Source organism: Mytilus trossulus, chromosome 12, assembly GCF_036588685.1.
Source record: "Mytilus trossulus isolate FHL-02 chromosome 12, PNRI_Mtr1.1.1.hap1, whole genome shotgun sequence".
Classification (NCBI taxonomy): Eukaryota; Metazoa; Mollusca; class Bivalvia; order Mytilida; family Mytilidae; genus Mytilus; species Mytilus trossulus.
The window spans coordinates 40,720,525-40,744,647 of NC_086384.1; the positions used below are offsets into that span (position 1 = coordinate 40,720,525).

At 31.2% G+C, this 24,123-nt stretch overlaps 1 protein-coding gene across 1 annotated transcript; it reads right to left on the reverse strand.

The window, feature by feature from the left end:
- Positions 1–5,928: 5,928 nt before the first annotated feature.
- On the reverse strand, positions 5,929–22,809 carry LOC134692453 (cholecystokinin receptor type A-like). Its single transcript, XM_063552905.1, has 3 exons — positions 22,682–22,809; positions 6,694–7,176; positions 5,929–6,522 (listed from the first exon to the last, which is right to left on the reverse strand). The coding sequence occupies exons 2-3, from the start codon at positions 7,168–7,170 to the stop codon at positions 5,929–5,931; spliced, it is 1,071 nt and encodes a 356-aa protein (XP_063408975.1). The 5' UTR covers positions 7,171–7,176; positions 22,682–22,809.
- Between the last annotated feature and the right edge of the window lie 1,314 nt (positions 22,810–24,123).

Consider the following 24,123-nt stretch of genomic DNA (forward strand, 5'->3'; position numbering starts at 1 on the left):
CCAGCTCATCCCAGATTAAATTTCTTTATTTTGCATGCTTTCCTTTGTTTTGTACCATTTTGACGGGAATGACGGAAATGATTAATTTACAATAAAACATAGAATTATTAATACAGAAAAGACTTACTGTCAAAATTTGTATATAAAAAGTAAAAACACAAAAATACTAAACTCCGAGGAAAATTCAAAAAGGAAAATCAAAAATCAAAAGGCAAAATCAAAAGTCGAAACACATCAAACGAATGGATAACAACTGTCATATTCCTGACTTGGTACAGGCATTTTCTAATGTAGAAAATGGTGGATTGAACCTTGTTTTATAGCTAGCTAAACCTCTCACTTGTATGACAGTCACATCAAATTTCATTACACACATTCAGAACTCAAGACCTTTAGCAATAAAACCCACGACTCCAACCACTACACCAGGACGACTGGATACAAATGCTAATTTAACATATTAAAACAGTTTGTCCGGGCTCAATAAAAGTATATACTATATAATGAGATATAAAGTTATACATTAAGGATTTTATGGCGTTCAAAACTAGATTGTATGAAGTGTAAATGGTTTTTTGTTTAACTAACCTAGAACAACTGGGATGTAAAATAGTTATCCCATTCTGACTTGGTGTGTCAGTGTAAGAACACCCTCTTGCCTACGGCCATCGGGCTGACCTTAAATGACACACCACGTCCTCGTGTGATAGCTATTACTAACCAATTATGAACTGTAATAATATTTCTTGGATGTGTGGTGTAAAACGTAGCAGGGACCGTATTCCATTTTGATGGACCTGGCTTCACTCCGTTTGTAGTTCATACGTTTTTTTCCCATTTTTTTTCATCTTAATTTATGTATTCAAAATGATAAATTGAGCTTTAAACATCAGTTTACTACTTGTGTCTCTTATTACAGAAAATCCGTTAATTCAACATCATTTCTCGTCGGAAGAAAAAATCAAACAAAAACTTGTACCTTTTATGGGTAAATGACAAATATTATATTTTCGTATGATGTGATGTTTATATTATTTGATCTGATTGACATCATAACAAGATAATGAATAAGTATTTGTATTTTTCCCCAAGGCAGATGGATTTCATGCATGATGAACACTTCATTTATTTTATCGTCTGTTAACATTTTTCGTATTGTGTAATTTTAAGATCAAGTAGCAACGAAAGCAACACGTCAGTAGCACATTTTTGATTAACCTTCATCAGGAATGCTCAGAGTCGAATAATTGAAAGTCAAGAATATAAATGGATCGAAACAATTGAAGAGCTTTTTAACCTAGAAGAGCTTAACATGAATAAAGGTCAGCATAACCTGAGGGAGTTATAACTTAGAGTTAATCGGTTTTCTAAAGTCGAAAGCCATACTTTGTTTCTCGTGACGTCTCAGTTTATTCTCTATTCTTTATAATTTTTTGACCATTTTTCTCTATTCTATAAACCCTCATCCACATCAACATAGTAGTGTTGTGGTATGAATCTGGTATTGAATTGTCAAGTAGTTTCGAAAATAACATATATTATCTGATTATGTGTGTTATATAATAAATATTTATTAAAACAAAACTGAAGCCATTCAGGGATATACGATAAAAGATCTACGTCATTTTGTCTGTGGTGTAGAGTTTTCCCATCAGCAATCATACACATCTTCTTATTTTTATATCAAAATAACATAAAAAATGATTAACGAAAACAGATAAAAACGATAAAAAATATAAACAGTTAAACAGTTTATCCCTACAATATCGATATCTCTCATCAGAGCGTATTGCGGGATTATAAAGGATGAATAATATCCCTTGGTGTTTAAAAATTCATATACATTAAAATTAGGAACATAACTATCAGAAAAAAAATAACGATGTAGAGGCTTGATACAAAGTTGTTTGCCGGAATGAATAGACCCCTTGCACTTTTCTTGTAGTTCCGTTTGAAAATGAAAATAACGGATCACTGCAAAACTGATACTCTTGCAACATTTCATTCATTAGTGGCCTTCGACTCTTTGCTCGGGTTGTTGTCTCTTTGACATATACCCCATTTCCATTCTCAGTTTTATTCATGTGTTTTTGCTTACCAAACCAATACGAAATTAGTTGTATTCTTGGATGAAGGATTGACTGCTTTCTTTTGATAATCCGAAAAATGACCCCAAAAATTAAGATAACCAATTGTTTTATGCAAAACATTCCCAGTTCTATATAATCTGCTACGGTCAAACATTGATTTTGGTCATGTAAAACTGATATTTTCCCGCTACAATTCACAAAGCGCTTTTATGGTGCAGCAGTGTAAATCATTTCAAAACGTTAACTTGAAGACCTAATGATAAGCTTGGCATCAAATTTGACGTGATTTTAGTCTCAATCAGAGTGAAAGATGACTGCAACTTAAACATAATACGTGAATACCTTCATTTAAAATTGTTTATGAGGTTGAAATAATTATTGTCGTAATGTATCTTTTATATTACTTTAAAAAGATGTTATTAGTATCTCTTTTATGTTTTTGCACTTTCATCACATGTGTTATTTTGGTACGGAGTATTTACCAGCATTTATGGTATTAATACATCTCAATTGTTAGGGTACGTATGATGTGCATGTTCTCATTATTCGTACTCCATTAACATAGCTGCTACGTAATTACGTAAACAAATATATCCACTAAGGTTATGCGCAAGAACGACTAAAATCGACTCTATACGACGCATGAGAAAGTTTTTAGTATACGGACTTTATAAACAAAAAATTTCGTCATTACACAAAACTTTTCCACCAGGGTTTTGAGAAAAGAACGACATAAATCGACACTATACGACTGCGTTAACCGATTCAATGTGGATAGGTCATGACTTGCGACGAACATGTTTTGTTATGTTTGATCTTGGTATACGAAAAGATGTTTACATGTTTAACCCCACCACATTATTTATGTATGTGCCTGTCACAAGTCAGGAACCTGTAATTCAGTGGTTGTCGTTTGTTTCTGTGTTACATATTTGTTTTTCGTTAATGTTTTTACATAAATAAGGCCGTTGGTTTTCTCGTTTGAATTGTTTTACATTGTCTAATCGTGGCCTTTTATATCTGACTATGCGGTATGGGCCTTGCTCATGGTTGTAGGCCATACGGTGACCTATAGTTGTTAATGTTTGTGTCATTTTGGTCTTTTGTGGATAGTTGTCTCATTGGCAATCATACCACATCTTTTTTTTTATATTTAATCTGTAAATGTATTGATATATTGATTGATTGATAGGTGTCTAACGTCACTTGCATCGCTATTTGCTATTTTGTTTCGAACATTTTTTTTATTGGAAGAGGACCAAAATGACACAAGTATTAACAACTACAGGTCACCGTACGGCCTACAATAATGAGCAAAGCCCATACCGCATAGTCAGATATAAAAAGCCCACGTGTGGGCTCAAACTCACAACATCAGTGCTTATCGACATGCTAATGACAAAGTACTATTAGTTGAACGCATTAGACAAGTTACCCAAGGAGACCGCTATCTGTTAATTAACCAATAGTGTACTGCGACGTTTTGATCGAGTCGATCTAGATTGCATAGCTGAGATGTATACGTAGCAGTGTATTTTTACCTTAATTTGTGTATTCAAAATAGATAATTGAGATTTAAACATCCGTTAAGCACGGTTGTTATAGAAAACACGTTAGTTCAACATTATTTCTCATCGGGAAAATAAATCAAACAAAGAACTTCTCTATTTACTTTCTTTTTTAACAATCATCATTGATTTGTATGGGTAAATGACAAATATAATATTTACTAATGATGTGATGTTTATATAATTTGATATGATTGACATCATAACAAAGATAACGAATACTTAATGGTATTTTTTATTCATTGCGGATGGATTCCATGCATGATACATACATCATTTATTTTTTATTGTCTGTTTATTTGTGATATTTTAGTATTCATATACTACATCTCTGTTTAACGGTTTTTATTTCGTGTCATTTTAAGAATCAAGTAGTTTTGTACTTTAAACAAATGAAATATCAATAATTCCGAAGCACTTTTCCTGATTTACGTGAATCAGGTATGTTAAAAGCCATATATTTGAAAGCCAAAAATGTTTTAGAACCGAAACATTTAAAGAGCATTATATCCTACAAGGACATACCAGTGACTTTGTTTTGTGACGAGTCAGTTGGACATATTTATTTCAGAAATGTAGTTTGTTGTTATTCAGCCATCTTGCATCGTCAAAAAGTAGAAATCAATTGGTTAAGATTTTTAATGAAATAAACAATATTTATATGATAGGAATGTAATTTACTTTTAAGACTTTTCATGTTAACGAAGCATGGTACTGTATTCCACTTGAATACTCCTTACACATGTTGTTGAGTGGGTATTAGTTCCAAAACCTGTAGCTTTAAAATAAGCTCGGTTAACAGTACAATTTGTTTTTGTGGAGAAATAGTAAGATATAAACTGGTTTTGGTAAAGTATGAAAACATTTTAACATTAATTTTCTTTAGACCAACATTCTACCCTAATGTAAAATCTTCTTTTTTTCAGCAGGTTCCATAACTATCTTATTGAAACAAATACGATATAAAGTATTTGAGAGAAAAAAATTGTTTAATTAAAATTACTCTCTGTGGTAATTGGTAGAGTTTTGAAAAAAATACTTTCTTTCAGAATTGAAAGTACAATGTACAGTATTTTAATCGAATATTTATAAAATTTTAGATAGGGTTTACAGAATAGATAATAATAAGCCATAGAAAATAAAAAATAGAGAAAACAGGACAAAATAAAAGAATAAAGAATGATTTGGTGCTAAAATGAAGTTAAAGAGAATAATGAGGTTTTAAAATTTAAAGAAAAGATAATAAAGGAGTACTAAAATCTAAAAGAAAGAGAATAATGGGTGCTAAAATCTTAAGAATACAGAATAATGGGGTGCTAAAATCTAAAGATTACAGAATAATGGGGTGCTAAAATCTAAAGAATACAGAATAATGGGGTGCTAAAATCTAAAGATTACAGAATAATGGGGTGCTAGAATCTAAAGAATACAGAATAATGGGGTGCTAAAATCTAAAGAATACAGAATAATGGGGTGCTAAAATCTAAAGAATACAGAATAATGGGGTGCTAAAATCTAAAGATTACAGAATAATGGGGTGCTAAAATCTAAAGAATACAGAATAATGGGGTGCTAAAATCTAAAGAATACAGAATAATGGGGTGCTAAAATCTAAAGAATACAGAATAATGGGGTGCTAAAATCTAAAGATTACAGAATAATGGGGTGCTAAAATCTAAAGAATACAGAATAATGGGGTGCTAAAATCTAAAGAATACAGAATAATGGGGTGCTAAAATCTAAAGAATACAGAATAATGGGGTGCTAAAATCTAAAGAAAAGATAATAATGGGGTGCTAAAATCTAAAGAAAAGATAATAATGAAGTGCTAAAATTTAAAGAATAGAGAATAATGGAGTGCTAAAATCTAGAGAATAGAGAATATTGAGGTGTTAAAATGTTTTAAAGGCGTGCTAAGATATAAAGAATACAAAATAATGGGGTGTTAAAATGTACGGAGTAGAAAATAGTAAATGCTTAATAGTAAAGAAAAGATTATAATTGGCAAAACAAAAAAGAATAATGAAGAGAAATATACCATACAAAATTAAAGAAGAAAACATGAAGAACCCCATCTAAACGCTCATGTATTTTGAGAGATGTTGTGTATTCGGCAATGGTCTTTAAACTTTTCATTCACCATTTAGAAAGACGCAAATCGGAAATTCGTTCCTTTTTCGATGCATATGGTAAAAATGTCGACATACAATGTTATCAAAATTTAATTGGAATATATAATCAATATATAAATTAACATAATTTATAATACTTTAGTTCAATTCTCTCAATACTGACTTACAATCAAATACCTCTCTCAAATCACGTCTGAAAGCTTTGTTCATGAAAGCATAAATAATCGGATTAGCAACATTGTAAGAAAAGTACGTGTAAAATACAACCATATGATATTGTATAACAGTATGAGCCATGAGCCACGCAGGTAAAAATGCAACTATAAATACTGCAGTTACTACAAACAACATGGCGGCCGTCCTAATGTTCGCCACTAATCCTTTTTCCCGGATTGTTAATTGCCTTGCTATCTCTACATCCGGATGCCTTTCGTGAGCATCTGAACATTTTTTTGAAAAAATATTTGTGAGAGATGGTCGATGATGTTCTGAAAACCATGATTCTTTTCGAACTGATACTGTTTGTGTTGAGCGTCTTTGTCGTCTGCGTTTTGCGCGTCGAATTAAAACAGACCTGTATACAAGTCCGTACAATATAAACACTGCTATAAAAGCTAACAGAAATAGTGCAGCATATAGATTCTGGTACGTGTTTACAAAACTAGAAGAAAATATCGTTTCGCTTGGTTGACACTTTCCGGAATACTCCACTTTTGAATAAAGACATTTCTTGTACGGATACGAAGCTTCGGATTTCAAAACATGAGACATTTGTTCCATTTGAAATATTTTTTTAGTACTTTTTGATGACGTTAATGAAGATACATTAAGAAGTATTGATTCCGATAAATTTTTCACTAATGGAGTCTTGTCAGGGTTGCAGTCGTTAATATCAGTAATTATATAGACACTATAGTTTAATGATGTAACGACTCCAAGTAAAAATGCTACGCCAGCAAGACTGAGTGTTATGTTTTTAGCTCTTTGGGCATTCATCAAATGACAAAACGGGTGGCAAATGCAAAGATATCTGTCTACCGCAATGCCGACCATGATGAATGCAGCGAACGGTACATTTGACGTGATGAAAAACATGTATAATTTACAAATTATGTCATACGTGATGAAATAATCTAAATATTCCACTGCAATTGTGTACGGCACAATTACCAGACATGTCATAAAGTCTGTTGCTGCTAAAGATATAATGAAAACAGTTGCCGCCAATTTGTGACGTTTTCTGACATAGACGTACAGCACCATGGCATTACCAGCTGTCCCAAGAACACTGAAGAATGCTAACATTCCCATAACAGCCAACAATGGTCGGTCTTCAAAAGGATCCGTGACATTCGTTGCACTACTGATATTTGTATCCATAGTTTTCTGTAGAAGAGATAACAAAAATATTTAAAATGTTTATATTATATGTATGAGCAACAATATGTCAGAACATTTCTTTAGTTTTAATATGCAATCATATATAAGGACGTTTTTCTTTTAAATTTGTTTCGCAATTTTGTTACTCAACCGCATTGTATAGCTTACTAAACTGAATAGGTTTCGCACTGTTTTGATGCGTAATCAAATTCCATTTCCTTATTTATATGCATATATTTTTATGTGCTTTATTCCCAGAACGTTTTTGTGATTCCAAAATAAATATGATTTTATCAGTTCAACCTACACACTGGTGTAAATACTGATGTTTTAGGTAATAAAATTGTTGATGGCCGAACGGTGACCTTTCAGTTGTTGACATCTACGTCAGTTGTTCCTTTGTGGATAGTTTTCTCATCTGCAAATATAAATCTCCTTAGATCACCAAGAAAAATATATGTTAAGTAAGTTTTAACCAACAAAAAAACACAACCTTTTACGTTTACTTTCAGTAGTAAATCTTTGTATAACAAAGGCTTTTCAGAAATCATTTAAAGGAATATGTGAAGAGGCAGGCCAAAAAGACAGCAACCCAACGACACAAATAGGCACCATATTTTTTCTCATTATTGAAGGTCGTATGATGGCCTTTGATTTCTTACATTTACTTTGATGGATAGTTACCTCATTGGCTATCACACCATATCTCCTTATTTTTGGATTGTAAGTAATGGAATACACTCAGTCGTCAACAACAGACAAGAGAATATGCAATTAAGATGTCTAGTGGTAAAACATATAAAAAAATTAACATATATTTCACCGCCCCATTATTCTCTAGTCTTTATTTTTTATGATATTTTCCGCTGTACTTTTTGCACTCTTTGACGCTTTTTCTTCTTTTTTGTATACCATACAGACCCTCATACAACAATCAGAACGTGAACATGAATCTATATTTCAGATCAGTCTGCTCAAACCCCTAATATAAATGTCATGTAACTATATGACATGCAGCAAACTCTTTTTTGTTGACTCAGTCTGTGATAAAACAACAGAACAAATTTTGCTCAGACACTTAAATACCATGCAACAATCGAAAAAGCAGTAATTAAATAAAGGTATTCAATTCTTTGATTTTACTCAGCCAGGAATCGAACACAAGACCAACAATTTTCAAAGCGAGTTGAATTCAACGAGAACACAAAGGCAGACCCAATAATAAAACAAAAATTCAATCCTTTGGTTTGACTCAGCCCATAGTGCATGTGCTTATAAGAAACGTCAAAGACAATAATAATTCAAAAATAATTTAAAAAAAAACATTCAAGGCTTGTCGTTGAAGCAGCTGTGACCGCACCCACAACCTCTCATACTCCAAGCGTGAGCATAGGATACCGCCAAGGCAATAACTATCAGACAGAACCCCTATTGTGTACACTTATCGGAGCGGAGATTAAGATGGAATGGCGAACCAGTTACCACGAACTTTAAGACTCGAAATCAATATCGGCTTTTTGAAGACCACAAAGGCAGGAATAATAAGAAAGAAGCCATAACAATGTTTCTTCATTGTAAGGCATGATGAATGGAGTTATTACGTGAAAGCAAATTGAGATAGAAAGTTCACACTAACAATTCATTCGTTACCCGAGAAAACGTGATGTGATCATAGATTTTCTGGCAGTTATTGGAAAATACAATAAATAATACGTATATGGTTCTCGCCATTTCGCTCTTTATTTATTTTTGAAAAGAAAGACTGATTACTTTGTAAAAAGTGATCATTTTCAGAAGTGTTTGAATGTCACGTCAAATGTATAGCTTATTCGTTTATAAGAAAAACAACATGCTAAAAGCACCCTTCACCCAAATGAGAAAAACATCTAATAAAGTTATCCATAATTTGAACACCGAAAAGAACAAATTCCCTATGCAAGGTAATGATGAATTCTCTCAGTAACGCATTAAACTCCAACCACGTAATTCATACATAAATTACAAAATTCCTCCTATGTCATTGATATTCTCTCGGACTGACAAAATGTTTAACATGCTAAATTCATAATATTACATAAGTCTTGTCACATTTAAGACATGAACATATTTTATCCACGTATGTTTTGCAAGGATATTGCTCTGTGGGTTGGATCTTTCAACTTGTTATACATGAGGAAACATAAAAAAAAATGTATCGGTTTCAAGTTTTTTATTACTCTTTTTTCTCACGTTAAATGTATAGCTTATTTGATTATTGAAATATGGAAAGCGCATTCCCTCTCACAATTGAAAAAAAAAGATCTTGTAACTTTATCAAAAATATCTTACATATATAATAGAACATTTCTCTATGCAGGCCAACGAATGAATTCTCTCCGTAATGCATAAAACTCCACTTCACGTAATTTATATGTTATTTACTCCTTTATTATTGAGATTCTCTAGATACAAGAATGAAATGTTTGACATGCTAAATTCATAAAAAAAACACATAAATCTTGTCACATTTAAGACATGTGCATATTTTTCAAACATACGTTTTACCAATATGTTGTTCTGTAGGTTGGATCTTTTGTCTTATAGATGAGAAAATTAAGGAAAATGGTATCAGTTTCGAGTTTTCTGTTATTCTTTTTTATTTCTTTTGAATTACATAAAGAATAAAACTAAAAGTTCACATCCATTTTTTTTGCTATGCATATGTCATGTATGTGTTGTATTCTGTTTCAATAAAATACTATATAGATTATTCTTTTTTGTTTGGTATTTTCACTTTATGAAGGTATTGACCACTACTAAATTCTTAGTGCTTAAAGTAAATTGTTATTGGTAATGCATTTCTCTTTATCAGGCCATCAATCCGGCGTACTAGAATCCTTTTTAATTTTTGTTCTTTTTTTAATCTTTTATATTCACAATACTTATGTAAATATGTTTTTGAAATTATAATAAGGAACATGAAGTAAAACCAAATTATTAAAATGCAAAAAAACAGCCTTGGACGACCCTGCGAAACCCTCGTGGGTAATAAAAGACGTTAAATACCCCATAGTAGAAGTAAAAATCAGTCAAACTACGCACTTTGTATCACAATTCATACGCACTTTATTATACTAATCCTCATTTGTTTACTTCCTTATTTATTAGTCTCTAGTTGACAAATGGTTGATAGTTTTCTCATTAATATTCATACCACAGCTTATTTTCAGTATTGTAGCAATCATATATACTATACTTATTGATAGTGTTACAGCAACTTACATTGATAATATTGATAGTCAAACTTTGAGGGCTCAGATCAGGATGTTGAATTTATTAAAGAGAAAAAACTACATAATTATGGCAAAAATTCAACTTTGCATGGATAGAGTCAGTTCAGTTGCTGTTAAAATGGAATCATATTTAACACTTCTTCAATCGTGTGCATTTTTCAAACTAGTGTGAAAAAATAACTATTGTTCAAATTGTAACTTTCAATTTTGATCAATCAGTACATTTTTGTACAAAGTTTGCAAACATTTTAGTCTTCTGAAATTTGACCTTAAATATCTGACATTTGACCAATATAACTGCATTTTTTTTTTAAAATAATTCGAGAATTAGATACCACAACCTTGAAAAGTAAATCGGGAAGTTGAGTTTCTAACTTTTTGTTGAGAAGTATCTTTTTTTAAACTTTAAAACCTTATCGAGATATTCCTAATCCTAATCTTTTTACTTCCTTGTTTGCTTGTTTATTATAGTTGTCTTTAATCTACGTACATTTGTTTCTCTCTGTTGGATAGAAATGTCATTGACAATCATACCACATGTTATTATTCTTGTGTAACTAATCCGTCCTTTTACAGTACGTTTGTATGCATTACATTCAGCCAAGGAAACATTTAAAAGAAAGGCTAAAGATACCAAAGTGATATGCAAACTCACAAGTCGTAAACTAAGCCATGTCAAATCAGGAAAAAGACAGACAAACAGATAAACAATAGTAAACAAAACACAATATCGAAAACTAACAACTGAGCAACACGAACTCCACCAACTAATCTGGGGCATCTCAGTTGCTCCGGAAGGGCTAACTATACAACATTTAAAACTGACCTCAGAGTAATGATGGCCAAAATTTGTAATATAAAAATATGAAGATTCGGTATGATTTCCAATTACACTCTCCACCGGAGACTAAGTAACGTAAAAGCTAGCAACTAAAGATCACTGTTCGGTCTTCAACAATAAGCAACGCCCTTTACATGTAAATATTAATTTTCTTATTTATAAATATTAAATATTAAAAAAAAAAAGGAAAAGGTTGATACGCATTTTAAAAGGTTAAGTGATTAAGGACATGCGCTGCTGGTATCGTTTTCGACTTATTTAGCCAATGGTGATGTTTCTTGTATCGTATGCGACGTATTTAGGAAATGGTAATATAACTTGTATCGTATGCGACGTAGATAGCTAGTGGCAATTCACCTGCTTACTATTCTAAACTGACGTAGGCAAACACCAGCTTCCCAGGCTAAAATACCATCATTTATCATCAATAATCTATCAATCCTTTTTTTTGGCAAATTAATAAGAGTCAGGATTTGGTTTTTACATATAAGTATTTCTCGAATTTTTAAACTCATTAATTTTGCTCAATTCAATTAATGTTTTAGAATCCCATTATTTTCTATACTTATTCTTTAAATTACATATGTATTTATTCTTTACTTTTGAGCCCATGATCTTTTATTCTGTAAACCCTCATATGCTCAAGTTCGTCCTCATAATTGAATGTTGAGATCAAGGTGTCGCATATCAAGAGATAAACCGATCACGGAAAATATAAATTAACTAAGAATAGTATGAAAAAAAGATCAATTCATTTATAAATATATCTGGTGAAAAGACATATGAGGCCGTTAAATTATCTACCAAACAAGAATGTGTCCATAGTACACGCATGTCCCACTCGCACTATATTTTTCTATAATTTGGCATTAAAATTAAAAAGTTCATATCATAGGTAACATGTGTACTAAGTTTCAAGCTGATGGGACTTCAACTTTATCAAAAAACTACCTTTACCGAAAACTTTGACACGAAGCCGGACGAACGAACGAACGAACGAAAGAACGGACGAACGAATGAACAGACGTAAAAACAGACCCCACAGACAAGAAAACATAATGCCCCTTTACTTTCGTAGATAGGGCATAAAAAATAATCCAATGTGAATTAACGCATGGTGTCCTGTAGGATTGAGCGCATGAATTTCAATGGGAATAAACACAAGGAGTTCAGTTGAAATGAACGTCCTATCTATTTACTGCCAAATAAATCTCATTGCAATGAATTATTAAACAATCTGCACCTTTACCAAAAGTGCATTTATTACAATAAATTGTGATTATAACTGTCGTTTGTAAATAAAGATGGCAGCTGTGCAGATAGTTATTTTCAGGTTTAAATCACCATGTATGCACGGCATGATCCTCATAAGTTACTCTCGAAACATCTGAGACCATGCAACTTTAAATTATCCGATTCTTAGATCGTTACACTGAACTTGTTATTGTTTCTCTACATTACAGAGTTAAAGTCAATTTCAATTCTAATTATATTATTTCAATGACCGATGCAACTTTGGATAGAACTGGATCAGGTTTATTCGGTGCAATTTTAATTTAAAAATGTCTTGAAGACAATTATGTAACACAAATTGTCAGGTTGTATGTTTTTATGAAATTTTCAGTTGAATGAAATGTTAAACTGAAAAAACGTAAATTGTCAGAAATACTGAACTCCGATGAAAATTCAATACGGAAAGGGGCAAAATCAAAAGCACAAACACATCAAACGAAATGCATTTACTTCTGATTGAATATTGGTTACAATTTGAAATAAAGGAGCATCGTTCATTTTTTAAATATATACTCATGTGTTTGGTAATTTTTTGGTGATGACACACACTTGTCTATTTATAGTTTGATTTCAAGATGATGATCTTTTAAAAAGAATCTCGAACATGGCCTACATTTTGTTATCTTTTCTGAACTAAGAAGCTTACAACAATAGGCCACCGTATGACCATCAACAATGAGCGTACCAAATACCTTACTTTCAGTCCTTAAGTCATATGATATATCATTTAAAAAGATTTTTTTGCTTTATTTATTTTGTCATACTTTCAAGCATTTTTCATTATGTCACTGATCTCTATAAGATTAGCACTGTTGAAAGTTAACCAACAATCAATCAATCAACCAATTAATCAATCAATCAATCTACTCTAATCTGATCTAAGTAAGATGTCAACAAAAAATCTATTCGACCACTTATAAAAAAACAATAAGGATTTGTGGTATGGTTGTTAATGAGACAACCACCCACCAAAATTTAAATCAAGTGGATGGTAGAAATTATCATTTTTTCGTTTCTGTGTATGTTGCATTTTAACGTTGAGTCGTTTGTGTTTTCTCTTATTTTTGAGATATTGAGCTAAGACGTGGCACGGTACTTGTCTATCCCAAATTCATGTATTTGGTTTTCATGTTATATTTGTTATTCTCGTGGTGTTTTGTCTGATGCTTGGTCCGTTTCTGTGTGTGTTGCGTTTCGGTGTTGTGTCGGTGTTCACCTCTTATATTTAATGCGTTTCCCTCGGTTTTGGTTTGTTACCCAATTTTGTTTTTTGTCCATGGATTTATGAGTTTTGAACAGCGGTATACTACTGTTTACCAAAATAAAGATAATGTCAAATCCTATTTCTGTACGAAAGTTAGCAACATTAAAAGAACAAAACATAAGTAGGTTTTCTTATAATCCAACTAACAAAATCATAAAACATACTACAAGGAAGCAATATTTAAAAAATAAAAACTTAGAAATGATCATTAAGGAAACAATGTTTTATAATCAAAACATAAAAACTCATCAACCTTAAACATACATTGTATAAAGATTTCAATTCATAACATAATTTGTAGCGAGCTGTCAATTAAAATGTTTTAAAGATACTGTGGTATCCCTTCTGATTTAAATGATGTATGTCTTTTTGAAATAAACATTTGCATCAAATAGTTGTCAAATTTTAACTGAAAACAATGCATTTGAAATCTATATTTATTACCGTACTTTTATAGCTTGGAAAGTTATTTATACATGCAATGAGGAATGGATTACAAATCCCTTTGGTTCAAAAGCATCGTAAATTCAAAACTCGAAAGTAATAAAGATAATATGTCAAACATGCAAACTTAAAGTTTATACTTGTTTAGATATTGTTGGTAAAAGTTAAATGTCAGGTTTCCTATTGTTTTCCATTTTATTATCCAACAAAATTATATACGTATGTATTTTGGTTTAGGGATGGCAGCGAGTCCTTCAGTACTCGTACGGAAGTTCGGTTACTCAAGTGCATATTACATACTTGGATAATCAATGGTTTTTTTCTCTAAATCTTGCCTTTTTAAAGGATAACCCAACGTGTATAGTCGGTAAGCGGTCCAACGATTTACAGAAAAGAGCGACGATTTACAGAAAAGAACCGAAAAGGACCGAAAAGGACTAAAAAGAACCGAAAAGGACCGAAAAGAACCGAAAGGAGCATGTAGTAAACCTTGGCAAACTTTACGATGTTCTTGATTCATTTCAATTTGTTTATTCAATTTATGGTGTAAAACGATGAGCTACATGAGAATAAAAGGAGAATAATCAATTAAAAAAAATACATCATTATCTATATATATACTGAGACTGAGACTACTATGTGTTAAAGTAGTCTCAGCTATATATTATAAATTTTGTGCACTATACAGTCATTTCATTTCGTCTTTCAGGAAATACAAATGAATAAAAAGCTCATCCGCTTTCGGTATTCCCTCAGATAGGCATCCGACCCTGAGACAACTATAACATATAGTAGTCTCAGACTGACCCTACCTGTATTTTTTCACATCAGTGTACAGTAAGTTATTTTATGTAGTCCAGTCGCAGCATAAGGTTTCAAAACCTAATAATAAACTTTTTGGAAAAATATAGTTTCATTGATAACAGACTTGAATAATTTGCAATTTGCTAATTTTCTTCGATTATCAAAAATGTCGATCTCCTTTTCGGTTCTTTTCGGTCCTTTTCAGTTCTTTTTGGTCCTTTTCGTTTTTTTTTTTTTATCTAATTATTACATACAAACACATGTGTACTCGTTTAGGAATGACTACGAATCCTTGAGAACTCGTTCGGAATATCGCAGGTTCGCGTACTCGAGTTAAAATGACATGGTCTGAAAGTCGAATAAATAATGTTTTTGGCATCTCAAAAATTAGAAATATTTCTTTTCAAGTCATTATCATTAAATATTTTCTAGTATGGTAAGATAAAACGTATTCAACGTTAATGTTAACAGCTAGCAAATAAGCATAACAAAACAAGTGTAAAATGACCGTACCAAAATCCACTGTCAATCTTTCAAAATGCAATAATAAAACATTCCCGATGAAACATTTGCAGCCTCCATAATATCCGTGACAACTTGTCTTTTGTAGATTAAAAAAATAAATGATTATCCAGAATTATCTCTTGTGAATATAATTTTGCTTTAATCATGCCGTTTTAATGGATTTAAATTAGGATTTTCCGAGAAGTTCAAAGAATGTTCTTTTGAGATCAATCAAAACTATCGAATTATCGAAATCATTTATTTCAATTAACCTTTAAGCACTGTTATATGTATCAACAAAGGGAAACTGATTACAATCTTTCTTTTTTTATTTGGAAAGATTTAGGCCCAAGCCAGGTGAAACTAGCTAAAGTAGATACAATGGTTATGAGTTGGTTCGTTAAAAAGATACTACGAGCCCACAATTGAATTGAATTTGAGTTGGTGAATTCAGTTCAGCGAAAGGTTAACGAAGCGTTGATTCAGAAAGAAACAGCAGTAAATATATAGGCTGATTTAAAAACTTGATCAACGTTTAAATGCTTCTCAGAAAAGCATGCGGTATTTAAAATAAAAAAAAAACTGACTGGTCAGCTCGAATTCAGTTTGAATAGGCTGGGATGTCTTTCTGTTGACTGTTACCTCGAATGCAACGCATGTTCAACAGTCTCATCCAGTGTCGTTATGGTTTTAAATGGGATAAAAAAAATCATATTTCCTTTATGGGGTACTCATCAACTTGACTAAAATGAATATGGTTCATTTAATTTCATAAAATATTTACAAAATATTTACTGTGACTTGTTGACAAGAACTAAATAATTTCAAAAATTTGAACAAACAATTGAAAGGAATAATGCATTGGATATGCAGCAGTTTCAGCTTATTTTTACATGGTTTCAGATCTTGCATTTGTCAGTACCAAGAAAATGGGCTAATAAGCTAACTGAACTGTTTGTTTCTCTTTTATGGCCATGGTAATAACTGTATCCTGTACAAAAAATCCGTTTGGCGATGCACTCAGTGATATCATAATATAATATTCATTTATGAGTTGTTTTTAACGATTATTATTGATTGCGAACAATTACGGGTTACTCATTAGTATATGTTATATATTCTCTTGCGCGACATTTCCTGATTAGTTTATTTAATTTTTGTATTGTATTTCGTTCATTATGCTTTTTTTTCTAGTTTAGCGATAGCTTTGGGTTAATTGCGTCTAGTGGCAAATATTAATGCATAATCTGGAGGAGGACAAATTAACAATACATCTAATAGTTAGGTTCTGTAATAAAGGCCGTCCGGGATGAAGGTCTAGACAGATTGGACTGTCAGTGAAAATTGGGGGTTTATTGGATAGGGAGAGCCACCTACGGGCCCCTAAAGAGAAGTTGCAAATGTTGTTTAACGTGAACCGATCTTATTTCTATTCCCAGGTCACAATTAGTGTAAGTGTTTAAACATAACCCGACTTATTATTTGATATACCTGTGCGAAATCAGGAGCTGGTAGTGGTTGTCTTATTATTGCATTCTGCTATTTACGAAAGGTCACCTTTTTTCAATCCAGTTTAACTCCGTATGCACGGTCATATTTCTGTAGAGGCAGAATGACCTATAGTATCATATCTTCTCATACTAGTAAATGGTTTTCATTCTGAAACGTGACATTTCAATTTTCACATCATTTGCTTTTTCTGGACAAAATATTGTGTTTATCTTTAATTATTTTTTCTTTCAAGATCGTAAACAAAAAAATCAAACGATCCTCTTTGGTTTTTAAAATTGATTTCCTAATCTTCCTCGACTTTCTTTCTGAAATATATGATACTTTTATCAGAAAATTTGAAATAAAACACTTGTTTATACACCAAAAAGAACAATCAGTTCTAGAAATGTAAAGACCGTATATTAGATAAATCAACCACTTGATATCAAAATTTATTGTACCAAATGTAAACCTGTATAACAAATAAATAAGGCCATTATTTTTGATTTGTTTGAATTATTTCACATGCTATCATGTCAGTGCTTAAGATTAATGACCATGATGAAGATGTAGGTTCTTCTAATTACTCTTTTGAGTAGTTATCTCATTGGTAATCATCCTACATTTTATTTTATTTCATTTACTTCTAAAAAAGCAGTAACCAATAAGTCAGAACAGAACAATTTTAACGAATGAATTATTTTTTCAACGGTAATTAATGTTTCAATATAATTTGTCGTAAACAATGATAATATTTACAATATACTATATGTTTTTGCAGTTAAAAACTTTTATTTTACTTTTTATCTCTATGTTTATTAATTTATTCATTCATTCAATTGTTATCTAATCTATATTTATATCATATATCAAAAAATATTTATTGCAAAGTGAAAAAAAAACAATAACTTGAGCTCTTTTTAAAGTCATTCAATTTGTACTATGTCTGTTTTTCTTATACTTTCACGTTATCTTCGCGTGTTATCGTATTTCTAAATATGTAACCAATTTATAAATGCCAAAACGAATTGAATGATATTGGCAAATTTGAGAATTCTGTTTAGAAAAAAAGAATGTAAACAGCCTTCAAACTTAATCATTATTGTGTTGGAAGTAAAACTACGAATATATAACTACGATAAAAAGAATAATTGATTTAAGTGTCTCTTTATTTCATTGTACTCAAAACTCTTTAAAACAGAAAAATGCTGAATATCACTTTGATTTTATGAGCTATGTTGAAAAACATGAGTTTAGAATTTGAATCTTTTTACATTCCAGTTCCATTGGGATTTATCATTTTACCGATTTGACCATGTAATTGGAATTATCCCTACCTTTGGAGTGTACTTAAGAGAATTGTAATTTTTAATAGCGGATTTCCCTATTTTTTTCTTTTCAGCAATACAAATAAATTGATATGAACTGTCTGTGCCCTTTTAATTTTACGATTGAACTAAGTCACCATAGTAACGGCGTTGCTTGTCCTGTTAAAATAACAATTTTTTGGTGAATGATTCATTGGGTTTTTATTTTGTACTTAATGTCCAGTGGCAAATATTTCTTGAATATCAAGAACTAGAATAATGTATTTAATATACATCCTTTGGTACCAATTATACATGTCATTTATGAAGAATGGTCAAACAGGACAAAGGATTGAACTTTGATTGCTACTGAAAAATAATAATCCGAAAATGTCCGTCGTAATATTCCGCGATAGCAATTGTCTTTACAGGGCAAAGCATTATTCGAATTAGGAAATGAGGATTTTTTTATACAAGGGTAAAACTTGTACTATTAACAGTTTGTGTAATATGCCACAGGAGGCAGTCACAGAAAAGATTATGAAGGTAGTAAAGGATGTTTTTTAAAAAGATATTGTCGCATTGAAGATCTTCCAATACCAGCCAGAAAAGCCGTCTGATTTTTACTTTTGCAATTTTGTCCATTCCACTTATGAAATCTTAATTCAGTGTCTCGTTCCTTTTTGAGTTTATGTGCTTTCCGCATGAATTCATTTTGAATTAGATTGTATAATCTGAAGATATATATAATATGCAAGCATCGTTAGTCTACTGTAGACTCTAATTTCGCTTACAAATCAATTTGCCATATCGTATTTATTTGCAAACATGCTACAAGTATATATTTCCTCGTTTTTTTCATATTGGAAAACTTGCTAAAACATTTCTCTGACGGTTTATGACGTCTTAACACTACATCCGTTGGTTGTGAACTAATTGATACTCTAATTTGGGAGAACATAATTGAATTGTATATGGTTATTGCCTTTGAACTAGCTCTCAGTCACTGCAAGTACTCTTCGAAAGTTCTTTGGTGATTTTTGTCCTTGACGTATGTTTTTGTTCGTGATTCGGGCCAATATTAATTTGATGAATCTAGCCATTTCCGAATGAATTTTACAGTTTGTACTTATGTTGTGGTATTACACCAATGGCAGTAGAGTTAGGGGAGGGTTATGCGCTCACAAAAATGTTTAACCATTCTTATTATTAAATTTGTATGTCCCTATTCCAAGTCTGCTGCCTATTATTAAGATGTTGTGGTTACTTTTTACCTGTCATATTTGTTTTTGTTTTATTTTGCCGGAATTCAAGTCGTTGTTTGTTTTCTTTTGAGTTGTATATATTTCGTCATTTCGGAGCTTATTATAGCTGAATATACGGTGTACGATTTGCTCATTATTGAAGCTGTGACTTGTAATCCTTCTATATCTTTGTTCTTTTCCAATAGTTATCTCATTACAACTTTGGTATCTGACTATAGCATTAATTTTCAGCTCATTTTTGATACCGTAACTTTCAAACACGCGACTATACACCAGAGTTGATGTCAATCTAGCCATTCGGCTACTTAAAATATTTCAATACTTTCTAGGTTGATTTAACATACATAAATAAAATACAAAAATAAGTAAGAAATTAATAAATGCTTCTGTGTACTTCTTTGTTAAATATTTGTTTGTTTTTGTTCTGATTAAGATTGTGACTCGGTGATGATTGCTGTATAAAATTTATAATGAAAATGGGGAATGTGTCAAAGAGACAACAACCTGACCATAGAAAAAACGACAGCAGATGGTTTCCAACAGGTCTTCAATGTAGAGAGAAATTTCCGCAGCCGCAGGTATATCCCTATTTTGACAATTTTCTCTAATATGTCTGCGTTGTTAATATAATGGAATTTGATGAAACTGTCATGCAAGTGAGAGCTCTACCGCTAAAAAACCAGGTTCAATCCACCGTTTTCTACATATAAAAATGTATGTATCAAATCAGGAATATGACAGTTGTTGTTCATTCGTCAGATGTTAAAACACATCAAACGAATAAACAACTGTCACATTCCTGACTTGATACAAGCATTTTTTTATGTAGAAAACGGTGGAGTGAACCTAGTCTTTTAATTTATCCATTTGATTAGGGACTTTCCATTTTGAATTTTCATCGGAGTTCAATATTTTTGTGATTTTACTTTTTTTTTACAATTATTCACACATTTCTTTGTTCTATATTAGTAACTGTCTCATTAGCGCTATTATAATTGACTCTACATGTACGATATCGGTTTAACTAATTGTTGATGTTGTAACTTAATTATTCACACCTTTCTTCGTCCTTTATAGATAGTGGCTTAATAAGAACTTGTATAACTGACTTTACGGTATCGATGCTGCTGATTGTTGTATATTTTACTTGTAATTATTCAAATCTCTGTCCTGTATATGTCTTATTAACACTGTTACAGCTGACTATACCATATCAGTTTTTCTCATTGTTGGTACCTAGTAATTGTTTGCATCTTTATGGATAGTTGTCTCATTAGCAATCATATAACATCTCGTTATTTTTCTATTATATTTATGCAACAGACCTATTAATCTTGATGAGAATCATTTATGTATCAACGATTTTTTGTCAATTTCTTTTATGTTTAGTATTGTCCTTCAAATATGATGGTTATCCATTCGTTTGATGCGTTTGCGCTTTCAATTTTCTTTAAATTCAGTATTTTATAGGGTATTGATGGGGAATCCTTCGTTTATGTAATCCTTAGATTTGCAAATAATTTTTGGATATTTATATTTTTGGCGGTGATTCTCTATGCTTTATGAATTACACACCACACACGATAACCATGTGACTATCTTGAATATATTTTGTCATGGCGTCGTGGCCTTATTTTTAACTATTCGTTATTATATGTTGAGAATTTGAAGTTGATATAATCTTTCACACCCGACTTTCTGTTTTTTGTAAACTCTCCGTATGTGGTTAGTAAATTTTAAACTCTTTTATTAATCAAATTCAATGCTATTGATGATTATGAAAAAAATGGATACTGCATATGACATTTATTAAACTCGTTGTTATCTCTAAAACATTATGTTTTACATTTTTAGTCTAAATAAAATTGAAAGTGAAGAATGAAGTACAAATTTGAAAAGTATAGGACCAGCTATTCCTTAAAGATTTCTATATACAACTAAGGTAATTCATTTTTAACGACTGAGTGTTTCAAAAGTTCAAAGTTTTAAAAAAAGAGAATTTATTCGGATAATTTTAAACATTTTTGACATTTTACTATGTTTTACAATTTGTATTTGTTAAATAGTTAATATATGTTTGTATAAATAGTGTCACATAAGCCTATATATATCTAGGCTGGATATTTGTCTTATTTCATTATTGTGCAATGTATATTATATAATCTGTATAAAAATCTGTAGACAAGTATGTGACAATTTAATAAAATAAATTATTATTATTATTATTATTATTATTATTATTATTATTATTATTACTATTATTATTATTATTATTATTATAATTACCTTATCAATGATAATTCATGTCAACACAGAAATGCTGACTGCGGGGCTGGTGATACCCTCGGAGAATAAAACTTGACCAAATATCGTCTGTAAACGAACTTATCATAGATCCAAGGATTCGCGTTTCGTCTACATAGGACACATTATTGACCATCGAATAAAAAAAGTTTAATAAGCCAAATTAAAGTACGAAGTTAAAGAGCATTCAGAATACAATTCCGAAGGGAAAAAATCGTAAACTATTCATGAAGTGAAAATGCCTGTTTTGATACTTGTACTTTTAAGTTTTATTTTTTTTTTTAAATAAAATTAACAAAGGTTACTATATAAAAAAGAGCTATAAATTTTCATTTAGAATTCAATGATTTGTTTTTTTAATTTCAAACACAACAAGATTGAAATTTAAATATTCATAATTCCTTAAAATCATATAATTTCCTATCTGTGAGCTATTTATTGTATTCATCAATTTAATCAGACATAAATCAAAAGATACTTCTCGTTCAGCGTAAACGAATTTGTAAAAATTGCTGAACAACATATTACGAACTGTAAAGTTATCAAGTTTTTCAAGCATTTTGTTGTTTAAACAAATTCAACCATACACGTTGCAATGATCTATTTTGTTCAGCATTTGTCCTTGTTTTTGCAACAACAAAAAAAAAACTGAAAAAAATATTCATAATTCCTTGTTTTTTGCAATAAGAAACAAAACAACAGAAACAAATATTAATACTTACATTTTTATGAAATTTAATTTCCTAATATCAAGTCATGACTTTTATCCTTAATTGTCACACTTGAAATGACAGCTTATTGTTCCGTTTATCACAGCTTATCGGAAGCGATATAGTCGGACATCCTTATACAATCGATTCTGTACGGCTTATGCTTAAGCAGGTGATATAGGAATGTATTAACAAGAATTTTATCAATACATTTGTTTCCACGTAATTATCCATTTCAATTTAGTATTGGAAAATTTCTGATCTGTCATCGGTAGAACGTGCGGGGCTGCTAACTTGGTTTGATCATATGTTTTCATCATATTGCACCGCGTATCATTCATTAAACACATGATTGCATCATATTATTGCACCACTTCACGGGTATCATTTATTGATCATATGTTGTCATTCTATTGCACCCCTTCACGAGTATCATTTTTTATGGGTATTATTTATTGATCATATGTTTCCATTATATTGCACCGCTTCACATGTATCTTTATTTATGAGTTTGTCCCTCTGGTATCTTTCGTCCCTCATTTATGGGTATTAATGATTGATCATATGTTTTCATTATATTTCCCCGCTTCATGAGTACCGTAAAGCGGGTTATTTTCGCGGATGTAAAATTTTGCGATTTTCATTCACGAAATATTTCAACGGTTACTATTTTGGTGGATTGAACTTTTATCACGAGCAATTTTACATTGGGATATTTATTTTGGCAATTGTGTCCTTTCCGCAAAAATAAGCGGAAATTTACACCCCGTGAAAATAAACCGCTATGCGGTATCAATTTCATCAGATAGTCCCGCTTTTAGGGTATAATTAGGTGATCATATATTTCATTAGATAGCACCACTTCATGGGTATCAATTATTGATCACGTCATGGATATCACTCATTGATCATATGTTTTCATCATACTGCACCGCTCCATGGGTTTCATTTATTGACCATATGTTTTCATCATACTGCACCGCTCCATGGGTTTCATTTACTGATCATATGTTTTCATCATTCTGCACCGCGCCATGGGTTTCATTTATTTATTATATGTTTTCAACATACTGCACCGCTCCATGGGTTTTCATTTATTGATCATATGTTTTCAACATCTATATTGCACCGCTTCGTAAGTATCAATTAGTGGGCATTGTTTTTATCAATCAGTACTGCTTCTGGGGTATTATTTATTGGTCAAATGTTTTCATTTTATTGAAACGCCTCACAGGTATCATTCATTTATGGTTATTATTTATTGATCATATATTTTCATTATATTGCACTGCTTCATGAATATCATTTATCTTTCATCATACTGCATTGCTTCATGGGTATTCCTTATTGATCATATGTTTTATCCAGATTGCACCTCTTTACGGGTATACTATATTAAACATATGTGTATCATATTTCACCGCTTCAAGGGTATCACGAATTGATTTTTATCA